The following is a 22,798-nucleotide window of genomic DNA, read 5'->3' on the forward strand; positions in this document are numbered from 1 at the left end:
GCAATTGTGATGCAAATGTGGATTACAGTAATTTACTTAAAAAATGGTTCACACAAAACAAACTTTTACACCGTGTTGGCTAGTAAAATGCAAATCAGTATTTAGTATCGGCGCATTTGTTTGAGTTTGAGCACAAGTGCAGTCTTACACTTACAGTATTGGAACATCAGTGCATCCCTAATTAAGGCAATAAGAAGAACGGTATTTACAGTTGAACCTCTAAAATTAATAGTAAGATTACAAGATTTTTTTTTAGAAAGTTACTTAAAGTTCCCTGTGCAGTTATTAAAAGTTTTACAATGGACAGGTCAACCTTGGTACCCATTATTTGTAATTTAATTATTTCCTATCATAAAAATAGTGTCCACATGAGCAACAATAGGCTTTTCCACCGTAACTGCTTGAGCCTACCTATAGTGTCCGTCACATAGACACTGATATATACAGGCAGACAAGGAGGCAGCCAAAGTGTGCATGACATATATCTGAAAAGATAAAAACGGGAAAATCAAGACTGTTATATGCTAAATTACAAGTCATTGTATTAAATACAACAATACATCAAGTGGGGGGAAAAAAATCCTGACCTCGTTGCTAACGACATCTGGATGTGGAGGGGAGTTGAGTGCATTGATGGTCTGGAGGATGTCATGTGTCAGGTTGGTCAGGTAGACAATGGGATTAGCCACCACAGTTTTTACATTGGCTGTACAAGCCATCATGAGTGGGATTGAGGTGTGCTGGGAGCAAATCGCCACAGCTGACGAGCTGCAGTTGTCCTGTTAGAATATTACACAGCATTAACTACTGATATAAACAAAGTAATTGTTCTTGTTCTGAATATACAGACAGAATTGTCAGGTGTATTAAAATGTGAAACATGAGCCTTTACCACAGCAACCATCAATCAACAAGACAAGACGAGCTGCGCCAACAATTTAGAGTGGCATGTAAAGAAAAAGACAGGATGTATTTCTTCTCCTGTATGTGTGAATGACATTTTGAAAAAGAAAAAAAAAACAATAAACTGACTGTGTTTACTTGAAGTCCTTACATGATGCTTTGTGGGAAAGAATAGCACAAGCTATTATATTCCCTCTCGCTTGATGAATCTCAATAATTTGTTACAGAATTCTTTAACAGAATCTCCACACAAGGACTGCAGTCACAAAACACTGCTGTTTTCTCAACAACAAAAGGACAAAACAACTACAAGACCACCGCTGGGATAAAATGCCTTAAATGCCTTCAATGCAAAAATCAAGTTGTCAGTAAAAAAAAAACGGACTGAAAGAGTCATGGTGTTTCTAATAAGTAGGTCTGTGTGCCCGTGTAGATGCAATAAGTTGTCTCTCCTTTTGTCCTTAACCGGTTGTCTTGCATGGCGGCAAACGAAAGAGAGGGAACGTGAAAGTCAAATGTGCCAGGGAATAGATTGTGCTTGACTTTGATCTATACGTCAGACCCATATAGTCACCTGGGATATGGGCCAGTTCACCCATGTCCCTAAATAGAATAAACTGAAGCAGAATTTGCAAAAATGAATGAAAAATGCATGGACTGTTGTATTATAATGACCTGGTGAGATTCTTGAAGCAGTAAAATGAGCTCCATGCGAACGGAAGCCAATCCACCTCCGTGGGAGCCGTACAAGCTGCAGTAGCTCAGAAACATCCTCAGTAAGGGCTGGTTGCTCTTCAGCCATTGTCTCCTGCTCTTTTGGCTGTCACTGCAAGGGCTTGCGGCCTGGAAATATAACACATTTAGGTAACGTTGAAATAAATACTGATATTGACATACTCATGTTGTAAATATAAATCAACTTAAAAGTGTTGAGATCATCTGTGGCATAAACACTTAAATATCAAATTAAAATAAAACAAATTAAGCATTTTAAACAAAACTGTGAGCAAACTCTACAACTGTGCTACCAGTGTCATTGAATTGACTCAAATCTTTTTGCGTGTGAAAAGAACACATTCAGCAGTATGTTTACTTTGTCGAGTATGTATATGTGTTGCACTGTGGTGACAATTTAACTCAGGATGAACATGCAAGCTAGCCATAAGAAGCATCAAGACATTCAGCACCCACCATTTCATCTTCCACCAACCCAGCGATATGTGCATCTTCTAGGGTCGACACCTCTGGAAGACATGGCTTGTAACGGCAACAGTGCTGGAGGGTCACCACCTGTAAAGGCGATCAGATTAATGTACATTCTAAAAAGAGAATTGTTGAACCAACCTAAATCTCAGAGAATTGTTGACCAAACTAATTGAATTGCTTTAATTGGTAACAGACAATTGAATTAAGTTAATCCAAAATTAATATATTAAAGGCTCTTTGTGCAGTATGTCTTTCTTTTTTTTTCTTTTTTTTTTTACTCGTGACTGCCACCTCTGGCCCAAAGCATAACTGCAGCATCTGTTGTCAGGCTCGTTCATGGTGTGCGTGCACGATCTTAAAGCGACAGCAACAATGACAAAACGAAAACTCGACTTCAAATGAGGTAAGAAAAACACCGGCCCTTCCCTCCCCAAAGAAACTGGAGTGTGCAGGGTCCACGCACTTTACTATAAAGGGAAGATAAAAGCTGATAGGTGCAATCAGAGTTAAACAGTCAGGGCTCTTTGTACTCATCTGAACATTGGTGGAGTATGCATGATGTAGAAAAAGCTTTAACATTACCTTTTTAAACAGTACAATGCACCTTTATGTTTAATGAACTCAATTAATTAAACTTAATATATTAACTTGGATTTACTTAATTCAATTGTGTGTTATGTGTTGGTTCAACAATTCTCTTTTTAGAGTGAATAGAGGCAGGTTTGCAGAAAAATTTACATGCAGGTTTACAGTGATTCCAACATATGGTATTTTGAACGGTGAGCAATGAACTAGTCTGCGCAGTGGCGTTACAGTAGGCATGTTTTATTATAGCAGTATTCACAGTTTTTTATTTGACTAGTTTATATTTATGGCCTGAAAGATTTTTCACACAAATATTTACTGTACTACTGTGTTAGTAGACTACGATGCATTCTGATGTCGGATATACGATTACCTCTCTTTCCAGCCACTGGTAGAGCAGGTAACGTAGTTTCCCCCCGTCCAGTTCATACCCTGTTGAAAGTGTCCTCAGCTCATTGGTCAAAATCTTCAAGCAGGCACTAAACTTAAACTGTGCAGCCAAGACATCATCAGAAGGGTCGATGAAGTCGCCGCTGTCCTCACTCTCCTCGCTCATCACTGCCTCCATTGTAGGCAACATGCGGTCCTGCATGTCATTGAACACATTGCTGTTGTGTATAGTCCTACCACTTTTACCACTTTTACTTTCTTCCTCCTCCTCCTCATTATCATCATCTTCGTCATCTCTGTCACTATCCCACTTCAGCTCCAGTGGCTCATCTGGATGCGTGAGTGATGGCTGGCTCCAGTCAAAACTCAACACTGAATCCGACCGGCTGTTTGATAAACTGCCACCGCCTGACTCGTAGCCGTTCAGCGCAGGCTCAGACCAGTCTTGGTCTGACGTTGGGCCGTTCTTACCCCCACTGCTGAGCTCCGGGGACTCCTGGTTGAGTTTGGAACTTTTGCGGACTTTGGGCATCTTGGAGAGGACTTCCAGCGCCAACATTGGGCACCCGGCTTGCAGGTGAGCATAAGCGGCAGTGAAAAAGAGTCTTCTCTCCTCCAGGCTAATGGAGTCAGCCCTGCGGCCCTCAGCGGTCAGGCCGACTTTGGCTTTGTCGGAGGAGCCAAAATGGCGACGGAGGAGGAGTGGGTGGGTACAAAGGAAGGTGTAGAAGTTGAAAACCTCTGCGTTATTTGAGGACGCGGAACCTGTTAAACACACGTGACACATGAACTTGACTCTTCTGTCAGTGTCAAAAACTTTTAAACATTAAAGGGATTGGGGTGATACACAGTTCACACTCTCCACAAAAGCAGAAAAAAAATTATGCTGTAAAACCCACAAGGACATCACATTATTAATGAGGTCTTTGAACTTTTTGTCACACCACTGACGTTAAAATGCGTTTTGATAATTTATGAAGGGTGAAGCACAGGGATTCCGACCTGGGATGAAGACGGTTCATAAGTCTGTCTGGTTCACGTTAAGTTAAAATAATTCATCTTTTAAAGATATCCCTCAAAAGTTCATTGACTAAAATATTTTTAATAATCGCACATTATGCCACAGTTAAGATACATTAGAAAGATTTGGTCCACACATTTTGAAGTAGCAAGAAATCATGCGTCTCCTCTATCATACATCAGACAATTCCACATATTACAAAAGATAAGAGTTCCCCATCAATTTAATTTACTTGTTTGCTCATTTGATGACGCCCAAATTAGTCAGTCATTACAGCTATTGAGCAAATGCATTCGTAAAGCCAATTAGCCGAAGGAACACATGCAAACATACCGGTATCACTGGACCCTGACTTTGCTTTAGTGGCAGTCTGCTCCAGCAGAGTGTCCAAAGCTTTGCTGTAGTCCTCCAGAACCCAGTAGGCCATGCTCCGCAAGAATGGATCCTGGTGCATCGGTATCTGTAATGTGCAAAGTAACTCTTCATCCAAGAAGTAAAGATAGCAGATGTTGTTACATGGTCGTCACAGATACAGACTTTTTGTTTGCATCTCTGCAGTGCACTTGTCAAAAGTGCACTGGAGGATCAAAACAACACCTGGTTACACTCATCAAATGATTCTTTATCTTCCAGTGAAAAACAAGAGTCCTTGAAGCGTGTGACATTGAGCACTGCACCTGTTTATCATGTCCCAGCACATGTCTCTGGAGGATCTTTTTGTAGGTGGATGCTGTCTCAAACTCTGACTCGTATAATCTGGATATCACAAGGGCCAGCTGAAGGTCCTGCAGTTTCTCTAAACACACCTGAGAGAGGGAATAAAAGCAAAAATTCACACTATTGTACGTACAAAAAACTGTGGGAGAGTTTCTGTTGCAAATACAAGTGAAACAAAAAATGCAATGCTCACTCAAAGGGTAAGATGAAATGCTGTGTTTGTACTTGTCCTTACTACGTAGGTGTGAGGTGCATTTCAATGAGTCTACCTCTCAGCCAAAGAGACTAAACAAAATCAATGATAGCTCTTTGCCTGGATGAACCTCATTTTAATAAAGTGCTAAGAGAAGTCCTGGTTACTCATGCAGATTAAATGTTATGACTCATCGCTTCAGGGACTTTGTATACAGAAGTAACCTTCATGAATAAAGGTTAACCAAAGACTTTTGTGTCTTGAGTGTTAATAAGCGACATGCAGTAACATTAATACACAAATTACTTTCTTAATATTCCACACAGCCATCATATCATGTCAAGTCGAAACGAAATAGTGTTCCTTCCATTCACAAAACAGAGCTTCTGAGGACCATGACATTCAAAAATTCTTGACTGCATCGTGCGAAATGCTGCTGATATATTAGATACTTTTGCTACTAAGTTTTAACTTGTGGCTGAAGGCGCTTGAAGTCATATTATTCACAACTGCACTTCTTTTCAAGTTTATGATCCACTTGCCTCTACGGCATCCTTAAGGGAGCCAGCTAAAAGGAAGAAGGCTGCTGAATGATGAAACCGCTGCTTCCCCAACAGAGAAAATGCATTTTTCAGAGCTGCTTTCCTCCATCGGTCTTCACTGAAGTTGTTGCGGAAAAATTCTGTCATCTTGGCATTCTTCTGTGATCTAGAGTCCGGATTCAAAACAGTAAGTGCTGTGTCATTGGTCTTAAATGAAGGGTAACATTAATTAACTCATTGGAAATGTGATGCACATGGGTTTCATAAGCAAAAATTCTACCTGTAAAGCCCCCAGACCACTGCTTTCTTCTTCATTGCCAAGTAAAACAGGGCTACATCCAGTGGATCATTACTTCGTTGAAAAGTGGCTTTAGCAACCTGACAAAGGAGACAAACAACACAAGCTCACATCCTTTTACAGTTGACAATTATATCCACATGAGTTGTAGCTTTGTGTGTGTTTTCTGTGTATTGTTGTGGATTATGTATACGGTTCTAGGTAGCACAGTAGACAACCATTCATTTGCGCATTTGCCTAAGGCAAGTATTGTAGTCACACTTGACAGGTTTAAAAAAACTGTGGTGCAATTGCTCTGGTTGTGGTTTTGTTTATGTCTGTAATAATCTGAACTTGGACCAGGACTACTTAAAGAGGAGGGTCTTGGTTCACTTGCTGTTTCCTATTATTCCTATTCTATTCTCCTCTTCAGAATAACTGGGGCAGGGGTGTCAAACATGTATAAAAAATAAAATAAAAACATAGACCAACATAAAACGAAATGAAACCCTTGAGTAAATCAGGTCCCCTAGATTGTAATAATGGTCCCTGGATGCCTTCTCACCTTCTCAATACATCTGCGAAGTTTGTTGGTGCTCCTTAGCCACCAGCCCACACCCATAGAGCGTAGCTCAGGCCAGGTGGGCTCTCCCTGGTGGAGGGCAGGCAGCATGTGAAGCAGCTCCTCTTCAGCTTCTGAGTGGAAAGCCCAGGCATAGTGACACGTTGACAGGCCTGTACAGAAGGAGAAAACAACCTGAGCAATTACAGACTGCAAGAATCTTAAGATGTTTTAGATGACCCACGCATATTGTACATATTTAGTTTGTACTCCACAGCTATAGAGCCTTGTGCCCTGTTCAAGGGTAGCTTTACTGTGGCAGTTAAGGGTGATAAATGAAGTGTCTACTCCCCATCCCTCACTGAGACTTTATGTTCAAGGTTTACAACAGAGCTACAGTAGCTTTATTATTTTTTTTTTTAGCTTTTATTCACCTTCATCTCTTCACAATAACCGCAAGAAATAAATAGATAGGTCCAGCTAGTTAAGAGGTGAATTAAGACAACGGAGTGCCTTTGGATCAGGGGGACTAATTACAAAATGTGTGGGTGGGTAGCTTGTCTCAATGGAAACATTAAAAATAATTGAAGGCCACTCCGCCACTTTACCTTGCCGGAGAAGCTGTGCTCGGTGGGCTGGTGGCAGAGAGGTAGAGAGGAAGGTGTGTAGTCTGACAGCAAGCAAAAATTTAAGGCCGCAGTCATCAAGTGTCTCTCCGCCTGCATAGAAAACGATCAATAACACATTTCAATATATTGCCACAGGATGTTGTGGGATGGATTACTCATCTAAGGCAATACTATTGATTGGATCTTGTATTCTTACTCTACTGCAGTACCTTTGCTCTGATCCTGGCTATCTTTCAGGTCGGTGCTGGTGGTCGCAATTGTGTCGGCCAGTGCCATGAGAGACATCTGTTCCATGCGAGTTAGGCCTGGTAAACTAGAGTGCAGGAGATGACTGGACAGAACTTGGGCATGCTCTGGACCAAAGTATGTGGGGCTGTACTGGGACAAATCAATTACCTATAGGCAGGATACAAGGCAAGTGTCAACGGTTATCAAAATTGAACATTAACATTTTGATGAATGTTCTTTGTCAGAAGGCAACCTTGTTCCCAGCTTCTACTTGCTCAGCCTGATCCAGAGGATCCAAGTCTGCGATGCTGGGTATGTGAAATAACTCATCATATGCATCTGTGTGGCTGGATCCATGCCCACTATCACCACTCACACTGCCCCCTTTTTCTATGGGAAAACAAAATGGAAACTCAATTACGCGAGACATTCACCTCTTGCCAAAATCCCCTACGGCCAAGCTGAGAAAACAGATCAATTGCATTACAGTATCACAAGCTAAGAAACTTGAACATGATATGTTCTATTACTATAGTGTAGTCCCAAATGACATGAGGGAAGCTAAAACGACAACAAAATGCAGCATTTTCCAAAACAGCTGTATATTATTTTAAAATTGATTTGGTTGAACATGAATGGATCCCCATATAGAATACTGACCAGACTTTGGGGGCGTGTCCTCATCAGCTGCAAGAAGGGCATAGAGAGGAAGAGGAGGAATAGAACTGATCTCTGTGTAGTCCGGTGTAGAATTCTCATCTTTGCCAAACATTTTCCTTTCCCTGGCAGTGCTGCCTCCCACACTGATAGTTCGAGAGCGTACGCGCTTCTCCGGGTTGCTGGTGTTGTCTTTAAGAGCCACGATTTCCCCAGCGATGCATTTGACCAGGTGGGAAAGGATGGCTTTGGCACGGTGAACCTTAAGAGATTAGGAGAGCCAAAAACATCTGTTTCCTTTCAGCCAAAAATAAAACATGAACAAACTGGTTTTCCTATACCAGCAATTACAATCCACTGTGCTGCGGTACATTAGTGAGAGATCTTCAGATGTGCCGCGGAAAATTATCCAGTAAAGATTTCGTTTTTATTGCAAAAAATTAAGTTAGTAAACACACTACAGTATATGACTTATGTAAGTCATTTAGAAATCAACAAACCAAACTAGAGGAAAGTGATTTTAATGTGATAACATAAAATGTGAGCAATAAAACATGATACAATCTACTCACTTTTCCTAGATCCATGAGCTCCAGTAATTGCACTGGGTGGTACTGGGGCAGTGTGGGAAAGAGCTGGTGAGCTGCTTCAAATAGTCCAGAATCTTCCATCTCCAAGGGAAGATCGTAGGCCGTTCTCTTTCCACTGAGTTTCTGAGCCAGGCTCATCATTGACCTTGTGAGGGCTTTTTTAGGAGGGGCCAGCAAGGACGTAGGAGGCCCAAGACTGAGCCCATCCTCCAGGCTTTGTCTAACGGCTGAGACAATGGAGGACACACTGCTGCAGATGTCCATGTCCTGAGCAATTGCAACATTGGGTTTGGGCGGTGCTGGGGGCTGCCACTGGGAGTAGACATGCATCTCACAGTCCATACCTACAACCAAGATGCCATCACGTACCCAGGAGAGGGAGACTGGGATGGGCAGTGAACCTTCAACAGAAGAGACGAGGTCGACAGATCGAAGCAGAACCAGGCGCGACAAGCTTTGGTCTCGGCTGCCATCAGATGTCAGGCAAAGTTCAGGAGGCTTTCCAGACAGACGTCCAAACATATAAATCTTTGTCCCTATGCCAACAGTCAGAACATGTGACCCATCCTCTTGGGAGACCCAGTCTAAATGAACCATACTCTTATGAGTAAAACCCAGGCAGGGATCATTAGGCAAAGACCAGTCTATGTTGCCACATGGAGATGGGTCGTTGCTAGGATCTGTTTTATCCAAGACTATAGTCTGCTCTAAAATCCATTGTGAACCACCTGTGGATTCACACTGGAAGATGCTGATGTAGACCAGCTGTTCTCTGGCGCTTGCCAGGGAAGGGCATGGAGAAGCATTTGGGCTGTGCTGCACAGTCACGGTTGGAGTAACGTGATGGCTGATGTTGTTGTGGTACAAATAAGGTGAAGAAGCCAGTGTGGGAGGAAAAGTCAGAAGCGTGTGAGAGCTTAGCTGAGGAGTGTCTGGAGTTGCCTGCCTGTACGCAACTGCCATTCGTCCAGTGTGACAGCAGCTGACCTGAACGGGACGACCTGGCACGCTCACGGCACTGCAATTGGAAAGCCTGTCTTCCACCAGTAGAGGCCACTCCTCCCACTGATACACCAGCTTGTCATTACTGCAAGTCTCGGATGCCGTGACGTTGCATCTCCAGAAGCGCACCTTTCCGTCAGAGCAGGAAGTTGCAATGAGGTATGGCACACGGCCAGCTGGCAGTGAACACGATGCACTTAGATGACCTGGTGGGAGAGTCAAGAGAGTAAATAAAGTAAAAATACAGTAATGGCCCTACAGTAATCAGTACTGAGCCCTGCAGCTAAAAGTGAGAAATCCGAGATTGCCACCCTCAAAATGTTCGTATTACTATATTTAACTGTGAGAATAAATACCACAAAGTAACATGCCAAAACAGGTTTATATGAATTTTTGTTATTTTACAACATTGACCTTAAAAATTAACTGCTTACATAGGACTTCATTTAATAGTGAAAAAAAACAAAACAAAGATAAAACAACACCTTAAGTGAGCATGTACATGGACAAGACTATTTAACAACCGAGGTTAAACTAAGCACCTCTCCTTGGACCAATTACTGTGCTACTTTCCTGTTTATACAGAGCTTTGGTGCCATCTTATGGCAATTGGGTGCATTTCAGAAAGTGCACAAAAACTCTCAATAATTTAGTTTTTCAGCAAATAACATGGGTTAAAAAATATCAATGTAAATCTGTGAATAGTGAACTGTGAATGTGTGATCTCCTGCGTGAGTGCACACTAAATTTGTCGTGTTTACAATGTGCTTCTGCTCACCTGCTGAGGGTGTAACACTAATGGCCTCCACCCCGACTGGCAGAGGTAATTGTTGGCTGTAGAGTCGCTGGGTGGTGAGGCCAAGGCGACATGCGCTCTGCAGGTTGGACGTGCAGGGTTTACTCTTCTGAATTATCGGCGAACTGAAGGTATCAAAGTTAAACTGAGAGCAGCTGCTTGAAGCAGCTGAGGGGGCGTCTTGTGGTGAGAAAGTTTCATCTGCGGGTGCAAAAACTTTTTGATCAAATATTTCTCAGACATAACAGACTTGCTCTGATCTATAAAAAGGCGCTTATTAAAATACAACGTGTTCCAAAAATGTAAGATTTTTTACTTATGAATGTGTGAGTAACTTCATGTCCCAGGCATAAGACCAAAAGCATGTTCAGCACCTTAAACTAAAGTTTAATATTTAACTTAGCACTTAGACATTTTGTTAAAATTTGACATAATTTGAGCGAAAATTGGCTATGTTGTTAGGTTATGAAATTCTGTACAATTTTTTCAAACAACCTGAACATTAATTAAAAACAATATTTGCAAAACATTACAAGACAATTTTTTTTTTTTTAGATGATTGGCAAATTGGTCATTTTTGTTGCAAAGTAGAAAATATAGATACAGACGGTATTTATTTGATGTCCTAGAAGAGTTGGGATATAAGTACATAGTACCCACCCATGGTGACGGGTTTCGCCGCGAGATGAAGATGCCACATCTGTAGGAGGGACTGACCACTTGGGGTTAATTCAACAACCACAAGAAAAAAACTTGCAGCGAACGTGGGCTTGTTATGGGCTGCAGAAAACACAAGAGAATATTAATACAATGTATCAAGAGATAAAGACCTGTCATTAAAAAAACATCCCTGTGTATATTAAATTTTGTCTACCAAATGAATCTGTCATTTCCTGCCAGCTGTGTGGTCTCTCACTGCCGAGTATGAGATCCTCTTCAAATACATGCAGGAGCTGTGTCTCCTTTCCCTGCTGTAGAGGACAAAAGCAGCCATTAAAATAAAGACACCTGATGCAAGGCTCCATCCTCTGTGCAGCAGATACGCACTGACACATTTGGCATTGTTACCTAGACAAACAAAAATACAAAGACGCTTCAGGGGACATTTTTAGTTTTTTTCTCCAAGGTGGACCTTTCACAGAGAATCAAAGTTTACTACTGATTGTTTCATGCCACAAAAGAGACTGGTGAATCAAAATATCCATGTTTGCACAAACACAAATATCTGTCATCAGCATGATGTGCCTCTTTTTTTCTTCTCCATGTGTAAAACTTGTTTTGTTCCTTATACGCTATTAACAATACTCTCACCCAACATGGAACAATGTGGACTTACAAAGTCAGTAACGGCATCCAGCTCAATGATACACCCTGGTTTTGCTGTCGACTGCTGACTGACGATGTTGAACACTTCGCCGACATATTTCTGAAGTAAAATGGACACAAATGAAGCAGCAAGAATTCCCAGCAGCAAAAGTGAAGTATCTCAATGTTTCTGCTGTGAGGGCCAATGGGAGACATAGATCAGATTTGTGCACTTCAAATTGCATTAGCGGGGCTGACGACACCCTGTGGAATATGGAGTGGGCTGGTGGCAAACTTACTGATATCTCAGGATTGGAGAGCTCGCTGAGGAGTTTCTTGGCTTCAATAACAGCCTGATAAAGCCTGAGTGAGTGGCCGTCACTTGCGACAAAGCAGGCGCTGGGTGAGTTACAATAAGCACCTGGCAGCAGAGAGAGTATTAAATTTCTTTCTTTAAAATGCCATCTTTCACAGTTGCCATTTAAATCTTTAAATTAAATATGCAGAGTATCAATCAAATCCTCTGTAGGCCATGGGAAAACCATAAGCAAGTTCATGTAGTTATTTTTCTGTATGGCTGATGATATTTCAGCTATGAATCCTAGCCTGTTAAGTCCTGTAACCAAAAGTATTTTTGTTATCATTAATATAATTACATATTATATTATTATAATTTGTTTATTTAAAAATATTTTTTTTGTCAAATCACTGTAATGCGCTTACTATCAAAATGCTGTTAGAATAAATTTTAAATATTTTATGTATTTGCTAAATCTATGCTTACAAACTCCCTCTAGTTACTTTTCTTCCTGTAACTGAAATTAGGAAGTTTTAGTATTAAAAAAATAAAACACTAACATAAAATTAACAAATGATTGGGTGGAATGATTCAAGCGGCAATGGCGAGGAAATCCATTTAGATACTGTGCAGTGGAAAAGGTGCGATAAAAGTAATGACGCAAATCCTAAGCAAATCCCGGTAATAAAATAAAATGTTCATACCTAAACAGCTGCTGGGGATGAGTGTGGGCAGCCAGGCTACGTTAGCAAAAGCTGAGGCGTGAAGAGAATTGATCCGCGCCAACTCAGACACCCCGCCGGAAAGGGACAGCGGGCCCACGGGGTCAACCCTCCACAAAATCAGCTCACTGTAGATTGCATTTGGATCCTGTGAAACGCCGCCGAGGGACAACCGGCTGGGCCTTGAGCAGTGGGAACCAGAGAAGACCTCTGGTGGGGCGAGGATGTTGTCCACCTCAGGGGAGCTCAATGCGTTGTGGTGTGAGGTGGTGAGGAGCAGAGGCAGTAGAGAGTGGCAGGCTAGGTCGTTTAGGTGGAAGCGATGGCCGCAGTACCTTGACTTGTGAGACACACTGAGCACCGTGGAGAACGCAGAGTCCTCCGCAAAACTCACACCCCACTGGTTGAGGGAGCCATCATCATGCTTGGATATCATAAGCACATTGGGAGTGAAAATGCTCAACCTAAGACTGCTGGATGGTGCCGCTTTCCCTTGACGGCCGTAACTAATAAGCGCAGATTTGGTTTGGGGCAACGTGTTCCCAGGTGGTCGTTGTCTGCCATGTTGGATGGCCAAATCCACGTTCTTGTTGCAAGCATACATGACCACACTGTGACTGAGGGAGATGGCATCCCCTGCAGGAAACGCCACAGGGATACGAGACACAAACGACACCTGGGAAAAAGACAAGGACAAAATATTACCAAACAAAATTTGCGACTCAATTAGCAATAAGAATAGCTTAATCACATTTATGAGTAATACATGTGACAAAGTTGACTGAAAGTCCCACTGACATTATTTGTCAATTGTTGAATGAAAAATGAATCAAAAGAGGTGAATGTAAATGTTAAGAGGAAAAGATAAGTGTTTTCTTTATTTAATTCTGTCTACAGCTAAATAAATATGACTATTAGCATGCGCCAAATTAATATCTAAGAATAAAAGCTACCATTCTGAACAGCAGCTTTTGTGATTGATGGCTATAAATTCAAGATACTCACGCATCAAGGGGCCTGAATTTGATGTGTCGCATATAATTAGGAATGCAATCATCTTAATGTGTGGATTAAAAACTATTAGAAGAAGAGTTGTGCCGTCTTAGATGTCAGCTCTTTTAACACCTTGATTGAGTGGAGTTATTTTTTAGGGGGGACTAAATTCACAATTTAAATTTGATCTAATTTATCAGTTTGCAATACCAACGTGAAGATAATTGAAACGCTAATGTACCTGAGCTTGTCTAAACATTCCGGGATGATATTCATCTAGCCAGTCCACATTCCAAACCAACAGGGAGCCATCAATAGGATGGATGCTGAACAGCATGTCTGCCCCTTTGTTCCACTCATCCAAAAGCACATCTACTTGGTGCTCCATTGCTGCCAGGGGGAGCCGCATGACATCGGTTCCTTGAGGGTCACTTGGTCTGCTCGTCACTTCGTCTTCAGAGTTATCCTCATTGTTGGGGTCTGGAAGCCAGATGAAGACCAAACAAGAAACTGAGTATGACCAGCTTTCAAATGTATGCTGCTTCAAATGGAAGTTAGTAATATAGTTCTGTACCTTCCTGAGCGCACTCGTTCTGTTGCTCCAGGCTGCTGCGAAACTGCTGCAAGAAGACTTCCATAGCTAACGTGAAGTGAAGCTCTTTGTTGTTGAGCCAGTGGACAGTGAAAAGACCTCCAGGCTCTTCATCCTCCCCGACACTCAGGGCCGATATAGAAGGAAGCAGTGGAATGTCTGCATTTGATGAAAATGTTAATGCGGTATATACAGGGGGGAAATTTTTTTAAAACAAAGACTTTTGTGTAATTTGAAAACTACTAAAGCATAATACAAGTTGTGGCAACCACATTTTGAGTGAATTAAGTTTCCCCACAAAAACAATTATTTCACAGTCCACTGCATAGTGCATAGAGATCGCAGTCTCATGTAGAGCCTTTTTTTTAATGACAAAAGTTAATGGCCTCTAATGAAGCAGGAGGGCCAACTTTGAAGCACTTCCCAAAATTTTGAACATTTGTTACATGCACCGACAAGCTAGCGGTCAGATTCAACTCGTGACATGGTCGTGATGAGCCCAACCTGTGGCAGGGTTGATGCTGGCTGCTATGTGAAAGTGACAGAGCGCATTGGCGTGGGGAAGATTGCTGCTACTTCTCCTGTGGTTGTAGTGTCGGCTTTGGTTGTGGGACAGGCAACCAGTGAGCGAGGGCTGTGGCACATCCCGATAACAAGGAGGCTGAAAAATAATTTTTTTAATAAAATGAGTTTTCCCATCGATATTCAAAACGAGATGCACCGGTATTTCTAAGGGAAATTGCTGTTCAAAACAAAACAAAAAGTGGAAACAGCAGAATAACAACAACCAACATGACGTGAAGAAAGTGTCTATTTGAGTGAGGTCATTATTTGGGGCCTGGCATCTATTAAAAAGAGGGCTGCGACATGTAGAAATATGGCATTCTGTACACATTATTGTAGTTGCTTACTTCCTGTGCTGTCTCTGCTTGTGTTCTTCCATTGCAGATCCTGGAAGAGCCGGCGTAGCTCTGAGCATCGCTGTGCTGGTTACCATGGTGACCAGAAAGGAGGCTGTCCCCCGGCAACAGTGTCTCTGCCCAGAGGCGGCACACACTGTCCTTACAGCTGGTGAGCAGGACATTGCACACTGAACCCCTGTGATCAGAGAGGAAATGTAATTAAAGAAGGTCAGTGGAGTAAATGTCAAGTGCTTCTGAGGGGAAGACACAACAAATAAAGTCCTACAGTTTTGGAGTTCAGTAAACATCAATGCATTTTCAATAAAGCTTGTCCTCATTAGGGTCATGGGGGAGCTGGAGCCTATCCAAGCTGACTTCGGGTCAGAGGTGGGGAACACCCTGGAATGGTTGTCAGCCAATCTCGGGGACCAATAAGAATCTTCAATAAACTTAACTTTTGGAATGTGGAAGGAGACCATAAAAAGCTTCATAAAATTATCAATAGACAAAGAGCAGATAATTGTATTTATTTATTATTGGGTTAGGGTTATTTATTATTAGGGTTTGGGTCTATTTATTATACATTTCTTTATAAGAAGAAACATCTTTTGAATTATCATATTATATATTTTCATACACAGAAGAATAGTGGAGTGGATCCTGCGTCCCTCCCTCTCTTTCGTAAGTTGACCTTTAAAAACCTCAAAACCCCCCAACAAGTCAAGCAAATCTAATATCCTAATGCCAATCTAATATTCCTAGTACTTCATACCAGTGGAGCAATATTCCTGTAATGCTCAGAGCTGAACATAATCAAGCCAAACCCACAAACTCGCATCATGTGCTTGTTGTATTTGGTTTATTCCTGCTGTATCTGCATCTCCAAACAGCTTAGTGAGCCCCGGGTTACCGTTGTCTAGGCTAACTGGCTGTTGGCCCTTGGCCCAACATCGCTGACAAAGGCCAATGCAAATCCTCCCCTTTTGGGCAAAGTTTGGGCCCACAATTGCGTTGGTTCACAACAGAAAGAGAAGTGACTCAATTCAAGTGTTAGGTTCGTCCAGTGGCACTCAATTGTCTCATGTGCAAATTATGTAGCATTAATTAAATTATTTGTTCACTGTCACATCCAGGAATGCTGTCAAGGGCAAGAGTACTTCAGCCCTCAAAGAAGAAACGACAAACACGTCAATTACTCTGCTAGGGGGATGTGCTGTACTTTTCAGGGGATCAAAGGGTGTGCCAACTACGTTGAAAAACAAGAGGTTCCTTTGGCATATGTTAAACAAAACAAAACAAGTTAAAGTATACAGCTAAACAATGACTGAAAATATTTTAGTTGGTTTTGAGTATACTTTATGTCCTATTCGACATTAAAACGCGTACAAAATACAGCGATCGCTATGAAAATATATCCTGATGATGATGTCACTTAACCTACAAACATAAACTAGGTTTGAAGGTCACCTTGCCAATGAGCCAAACTAAAAAAGCAAAACACACAATAGGTCCAGTCAAACTGGCTCTAAACAATGTAGTTGACACTTCTGTTGTTACAGCCATAACTACTTTGCAAAATGGTAACCGTTGTGTGTTGAATTGTGGAGTTTTCTATTTCTAACAGGAATGTCCAAATGCTATCTCTGTAGTGTGCATACCGTGGCATGTACTTGCTGGTCTTCCTCCAGGAAAAGCCAATAACAGAACGCGGATGGGCCAGGTACACGAAGGAAAAGGCTATCTCTGCCTGGGAGTCGACACAGGATTCAGGAGGTGTGAAAAGTCTGAAACTTCCAGACTTCCACTTACTAGTGCTGTACCACACCTTCACTAGGCAGTCATCCTGAAAAAATACAAATACAAATACAGGACCAGTTGGGTTTATTACAACAAAAATATATTTAAAAAAAATGTCATCCTTAAAAAAGAAAAACACAAATACAGGACCTATTTTGGATGTATTTCAACAAAATATCAATTTAACCACAAACAAAAAATATATATATATTTTTTTATACTAATTATAATCAAATCAGGGGAAATCTCACTTACCTGCCCAGCAGTAGCAAAGAATTCTCCATCAGGAGAAAACTTCATTAAACTGACTGGAGAGGCTGTCCTGTAGCCAAACAAAGTTATTGTTTTAACCTCTATTATTTTTCTTTAAAATAAATAAAAATAAACATTATTTGACACAATATATTCCATGTACCACCTAGCAGAAATGAATACACAATAATTTATACATTCATATTAAGGAAATAGTCGGTGCCACAGAAACAAAGTAATTAACTATCATCAATGACTTACTTGCTTTGCCAGATACACCACCAACTACAATGACAGTCTCTTATTTCTGCCTGCTTTCCTGCTTCAGCGTCTTTCCCTCCATCAAAATGAGACCATAACTGCAGGCAACTGGAGCCTGTTAAAAGCATGCTCCCTGCACAGATAAAACAGACGCACACACTTGGAATCAAAATCAAAAATACTTTAATGTAAACCATGCTATTTTGTGTGCCGGCCTCACAAGTACCTTTGGGGTGCCATGCCAGGTTACGCACCATAGACTGCAAAACAAACTGGCCAGTCTTCTGCCATTGGCAGTTCAACTTCTGTGTGCAAATAGAGGCTAATATTAGCATGTACAATGTGTCATACACGTGATCAGGCCACACTGCAACAGCTACAGCTGTAATACCCGGAAGCAACAGCAATGAAAAAGGTACTGTGCAAAACAATTATACTTCCTTTCTTGCCGTTCAACAAAACGTCTGCATGATTGTCACAACAGGAATGATTGATGCAAGAATGCTATTGCGACATGTTTTATTGCTTGTTTCAGTGGGGTATAGAAGTAGAATAATAAAGGACCATAATAAGTCTACTTAATTTTGTCAAGTCATTTCCACGACCTGAAGAGTGCTTTAATGGAAATTAAACAATAAAATGAAATGGCTACGCACTGTCAGTGATGTGTCTTTTTGATCAGGATGCTGAACTGGCTCAAAAATGCATACGATACTTCCATAGGAAGCTGCAATCTGCCAGGAGACAAAAATGACATCAGTAAAGATATTAAGGACAGCAGGAAGACTAAAGATTACACATACTATTTATACAACAAATACTTTTTTTGCAGAAAGCTATCATGTACAAATTAATGTGGTATTATTTAATAAGTGGCCACGCACTTACAAGATTATACATTTGGGACCATGGATATAAAAGCAACCACAAATATGTAACATCAATTTTATTTGAATATGCTCTAAATAAAACTGTGATGCGTACAGTAGTACTATGCTTAGTTTGCCAGTGCTGGAGGATGTAGCAGAGTCAGCAGACACAGATTAACTGTATGACAAATCCTGAATATATACTGTACAAGTTAAAAATGCCTCAAGCCTATAAAAAGCCAGTATTGAGTCAGCCCTGCCATGTCTACCATGCAAACTTCTCCTTAATGATTCATTCAGGAGTACACATGTGCTTTCCAGTGTACAATATTTCACGAGAACTAATAGCTGGCATTTTCTGTAGCAATGAATACAAGGAACAATCTCTTACTAAAGCACAGGGCTCTGACGGTGTGATTACATTACATTAGCCATTTGGTATAAGGGAAAAGACGAAGACCTGTAATCTCCACAGGCCATGCTGGAGCCATGTGAGGTGAGGTTTTTTTTTTTTTTATAACCAAGGCACATGACAAACAATGTGATAGTCAGGAGCATTGATGAGCTAGAACTAACGCCATTATTACGATAACAACAACAACAAATGTCAGTATGTCCTTTTTGTTACATATTATTTTCAGTTGTGTCTCTTGAAAATGTGAAGCAGAAACAATCCCCATCATTGAACGCAATAAAAACAGCATCACCGGGAATTTGACCCTACCTGTCCTCCCTGCAGTGAGCAGTCCACACATCCCACCTGGATATTTCCATGTTTGGCCCCTGGAATGATCTGCACACGTTCAAAGTCACTGCCCAAAATGACCACGTCACAACCAGAAGCATAAGCCTATGAAGACATACGGTATATAAGAGAACACCGAGAGGAAGAGGTCAAACAGATAAGATGAGCCTTGCCCTTGACATTCACTTTATGCTTCCTATCAAAAGGCGAGGGACAGAAATAGTCATCCAATTGACATATTATACAAATACAATTAACCTTGAGAAACAGGCGATGACATAAAACTGTACGACTGGTTTAAAACACACAGACCTTTCTGCCGTAAGGAGAATTGCTTTTGCACCACAATGTTAAATGACAGCTTATTTTGCAGGACCACAAGTTATGTTTTATTTATTTTGAAGAACAAAACGCAGGCTTACACTAGGCTGTTAAAATGTGCATTTGCTTTAAAAAGAAAGAAAGAAAGAAAAAAAGAAAAAAAAAAGGATAAAGGGTTCAGGTCTCCAAAAGTTGTTGTCATCTAAACCAAAATTACAGTTTTTGTGTTAACGGCCCCTTGTTTACATCCATCCTGTTATTTACCTTGCAGCTAAGGACTTATCAGCCATCGCCACTTTGCCCAACTGTAACTTTACGTTAGCCTAGCTGGACCTTGACTCTATATAAGAGCATACTGAACTGAAAATGCCAGACAGATCACCGGAGTGAAAAATTTAGAAATTGCTGTAACTTACCGTGAATGGTACATTGTTGACACTTCCAACAGAGAAACAATTGTCCCCGGGGTTAACTGCCCCTGTGAGGACCTGATGAAGATTCATGACCCTGGTGAATGGTCCTTCCTCCTACTTTCCCCCCCCAGTCTTCATCTTCAGCTTCATCAGTGGCCTAAAATGTGATGTGGCCAGGCTCTAAGGGAGAGAGGAAAGGAGGGACCAATGATACGTGGTGACATAAACAGAGAATGTTTTTGTAACCATCAAGCAGTAAGCATATCACTGACTGCTCCAAGCCATCAGTGCACCAAGCAGGGGAACATTCAAAAGTACATTAGCAAAATGAAATGCAAAAAAATAAAATAAATTAAAAAAAACATCTGATGAGGTAATGCTTTAGTTGCACATTGAGCTAACACTTGATTATTATTATTTATTTTTTTCTTTTTCTTTTTTTAAATCTTCCTACGAGGTAAAATGCGAGTTAACTTTTAGGGAGTTCAACTCTATTGTTGGCACAGGAATGCTTTTTACACAAGACCAAATTAAGGTACAATTATCCCCTTTGTACAATAATGCCTGGAGCCACAGCAAATAAACACATGCTGTGTTTTGACCTCAGTAGTGTTATTTAAGAAAAGTTTACGATTTCTGTGTCCCTCTAAGAAGAATTATTGTGGGGTTTTTTTTGGTGTTTTTTATTCATCTTAGCTTATGGACAAATTTGTCCAAAAGCCCAGAAACCTGACAGCACGAAAAGAGAAAACTGAAACTCTGCCGTCACTGTCACAACAATGTGCCCTTTCGTCAAGGAAGTGATTGATGTAGACTGTCCTAATCGACTTTGAACAAGACTTGTGTTCAACTAAACAAGCCCACATGTCATACCAAGCGTCAATTTGTGAGTATTGAGACAAGATCATCTTTAGCTTGTGTAAATATATTTAAAAAAATATATACTAATTTATCCTGGAAACTAGAGCTGTGCGATATGTAGAAAAATGGCTATCCCTGAGGTGTTTCCCCCCCAATAAATACAACGCAGTGCTTCAAGTAACATTCAAATATGCCAGTGTAACATTTAGCCACTGAAATTGCAAATAAATGAACTGCTTGAGAGGTTACATTTTAGGAAAACAGGACTGTGAGCTTGTTCTGTTCTTGCCTAATTGTGATGTTTCTGTATATTAGGGCCACCATGTAGGAGGAGTCGTGCGGCTGGAAACTGTTTGCATCTAGTTAGGTCAAGCCAGGGCCAAATTAGGTCAAGAAAATGTTGGCTTTCAGGTAAAATTGTAAGCAGCTTATATGTTCACCAAATTTGAAAACAAAACTATCTGCCTAGTTACCCCACTATCAGCCATGAAAGGGTTCAGCCTAAGTTGCCACTACAACACCGATCTCAGACAGACACACAGACAGATTCCATGTTAGCTCTGTGTGTGTGCTGAGCTGTAAATGAGGTGAATGAAGAAAGAACTCTCGATCAGACCACGGCATGTAGTATTTTACTTCGTGGAGGAAATTAAGTACAGTATTCCCCTTAGTAGCCACAATGGAAGTTTTAATTAACGTACACATGGGCTATAAACTTCATAAAGTAAGCCAAGATATTTAAGATGTCGCGTTTTAATCGTAGAATAGACATGTTAACCATGGTGTGAAAAAATAACAATGTTGACTTGTCATTGATTAATTGACTTCTACTGGAGTCTGGACTATCATCAAATTATAGTTAATTCCACAAAAATGTAGTAGTTCCATCATATACATGACCAGTTATTGAATGAGAAATCTTGTCTAAACTTTTAATTTTAACTTTTGCGACCTTTTTCTAATGGAAAATAACTGCCTTGGTTCAATACTGCATTAGACAGGGTAAGTGTACCTAATAAAGTGTCCACTGAGTTGTGTCCACTGTCCAACTTAGCCAGATAAGTTAGTGTTTTAGCTAATTCAATGACAAGATAGAGTCAGTGTAGAATGTAATACGAGAACACTGATTTATAAATAATAGTAGGGGTACTACTAGAATGAACGAGAAAGAGGGTCAATTCACGTCCTGCTTCCTGTGCTGTGACCACTCACGTGACAAGTCGGCAGGACATCAGAAACACAAGGGCTAACATTAGCGCCACAAGAACGCATTTAATGTTGTCTTCTCAACCATTTAGCCTTTTTACAACTCGGCTTCGGTACCTGTTTTAGGAATTCAACTGAATCGTGTCAACTCGCCTGTCAAATTTAGCTCGCCACCGACATTAAGAATCATGGTTTCGTTATAAACTAATGTGCAACTAGTACTCACCTTGTGTCGCACTTTCCGACAATGTGCAGCCGATGTTATGCCCACTGTCAATGTCTCCTCACCGGGGCAGCTTCGTCTTCAGGGTCGAGTATAGCTGTCCGAGCAAGAGGTTCGAACTGGTACCGATTCGGTCCACTCACTTAGCTAGCGTTAGCGCGCTAGCCCTTGGAAGCTCTCTTGTGCAGCACCTAACCTTAACACGGGTAGCTTTGGAGCACGTATGACACATTTAGCTCTCGAAAGGCATCGGTTGCCTAAAATGTTGCTACTGCCCTAACGCTAAACCACAAGGAGCTAACCTCTCCTCGAGGTTAGCAAATAGAAAGCTTTATCACAGGAGGCTATGTTGGAGATGCGTCATGATAGTGACCGTGTCGCCGTGGTGTATCGTGGGACTTGTAGTTGTATGGACCGGTTTGTCAGTAATTTTTACTTTTGTAACAGACCAACAGTCACATTCCCGTTCTACCTCCGTGTTTACACATTGACTTGTGTAAACAAATAGCTCAAATATAAACTAAAAAGAAAGGTCACTCATTCAACAATCATTACGCTGAATTATAGTATAGACCTAATTAAAATATTGAACATTCCCGTATTTGCCTTGCAACATTAATTTTTTTTATTATTTTTTGTTTCTGGACACGGAGCAAGCCAAAGGAGTTCATTAGAGGTAAGCATGCATGCAAAGGAGACACTTGTGTAGACAAACAAGCTAACGATCAAAGATAATCTGC

General features: G+C 41.0%; 1 protein-coding gene across 4 annotated transcripts in view; it reads right to left on the bottom strand.

Annotated features, from left to right (window-relative positions):
• dmxl1 (Dmx like 1) overlaps window positions 1–22,434 on the bottom strand; it is a 40,207-nt gene extending 17,773 nt beyond the window's left edge. For 2 of the 4 annotated variants that reach the window (XM_086077190.1, XM_086077188.1), the window contains exons 1-33: window positions 22,062–22,434; window positions 19,772–19,948; window positions 19,014–19,139; window positions 18,077–18,154; window positions 17,647–17,722; window positions 17,421–17,553; window positions 17,163–17,229; window positions 16,769–16,953; window positions 15,120–15,306; window positions 14,713–14,869; window positions 14,191–14,367; window positions 13,858–14,096; window positions 12,606–13,299; window positions 11,903–12,024; window positions 11,635–11,724; window positions 11,173–11,269; window positions 10,959–11,078; window positions 10,281–10,499; window positions 8,483–9,708; window positions 7,914–8,172; window positions 7,507–7,643; window positions 7,235–7,421; window positions 7,005–7,115; window positions 6,400–6,569; window positions 5,838–5,935; window positions 5,558–5,723; window positions 4,783–4,911; window positions 4,439–4,565; window positions 3,068–3,849; window positions 2,095–2,193; window positions 1,579–1,746; window positions 588–779; window positions 412–485 (exon numbers count right to left, since the gene is read on the bottom strand). In XM_086077190.1, the coding sequence (XP_085933316.1) occupies window positions 412–485; window positions 588–779; window positions 1,579–1,746; window positions 2,095–2,193; window positions 3,068–3,849; window positions 4,439–4,565; window positions 4,783–4,911; window positions 5,558–5,723; window positions 5,838–5,935; window positions 6,400–6,569; window positions 7,005–7,115; window positions 7,235–7,421; window positions 7,507–7,643; window positions 7,914–8,172; window positions 8,483–9,708; window positions 10,281–10,499; window positions 10,959–11,078; window positions 11,173–11,269; window positions 11,635–11,724; window positions 11,903–12,024; window positions 12,606–13,299; window positions 13,858–14,096; window positions 14,191–14,367; window positions 14,713–14,869; window positions 15,120–15,306; window positions 16,769–16,953; window positions 17,163–17,229; window positions 17,421–17,553; window positions 17,647–17,722; window positions 18,077–18,154; window positions 19,014–19,139; window positions 19,772–19,858 (6,779 nt within the window). In that variant the 5' untranslated portion in view covers window positions 19,859–19,948; window positions 22,062–22,434. Of the gene's footprint in view, window positions 1–411; window positions 486–587; window positions 780–1,578; window positions 1,747–2,094; window positions 2,194–3,067; window positions 3,850–4,438; window positions 4,566–4,782; window positions 4,912–5,557; window positions 5,724–5,837; window positions 5,936–6,399; window positions 6,570–7,004; window positions 7,116–7,234; window positions 7,422–7,506; window positions 7,644–7,913; window positions 8,173–8,482; window positions 9,709–10,280; window positions 10,500–10,958; window positions 11,079–11,172; window positions 11,270–11,634; window positions 11,725–11,902; window positions 12,025–12,605; window positions 13,300–13,857; window positions 14,097–14,190; window positions 14,368–14,712; window positions 14,870–15,119; window positions 15,307–16,768; window positions 16,954–17,162; window positions 17,230–17,420; window positions 17,554–17,646; window positions 17,726–18,076; window positions 18,155–19,013; window positions 19,140–19,771; window positions 19,949–22,061 lie in introns of all 4 variants that reach the window. The other 2 variants (XM_086077189.1, XM_086077187.1) reach the window with 1 other exon arrangement.
• Between the last annotated feature and the right edge of the window lie 364 nt (window positions 22,435–22,798).

Source organism: Leptonotus elevatus, chromosome 5, assembly GCF_054856555.1.
Source record: "Leptonotus elevatus isolate MCC_2025b chromosome 5, RoL_Lele_1.0, whole genome shotgun sequence".
NCBI classification, from domain to species: Eukaryota; Metazoa; Chordata; class Actinopteri; order Syngnathiformes; family Syngnathidae; genus Leptonotus; species Leptonotus elevatus.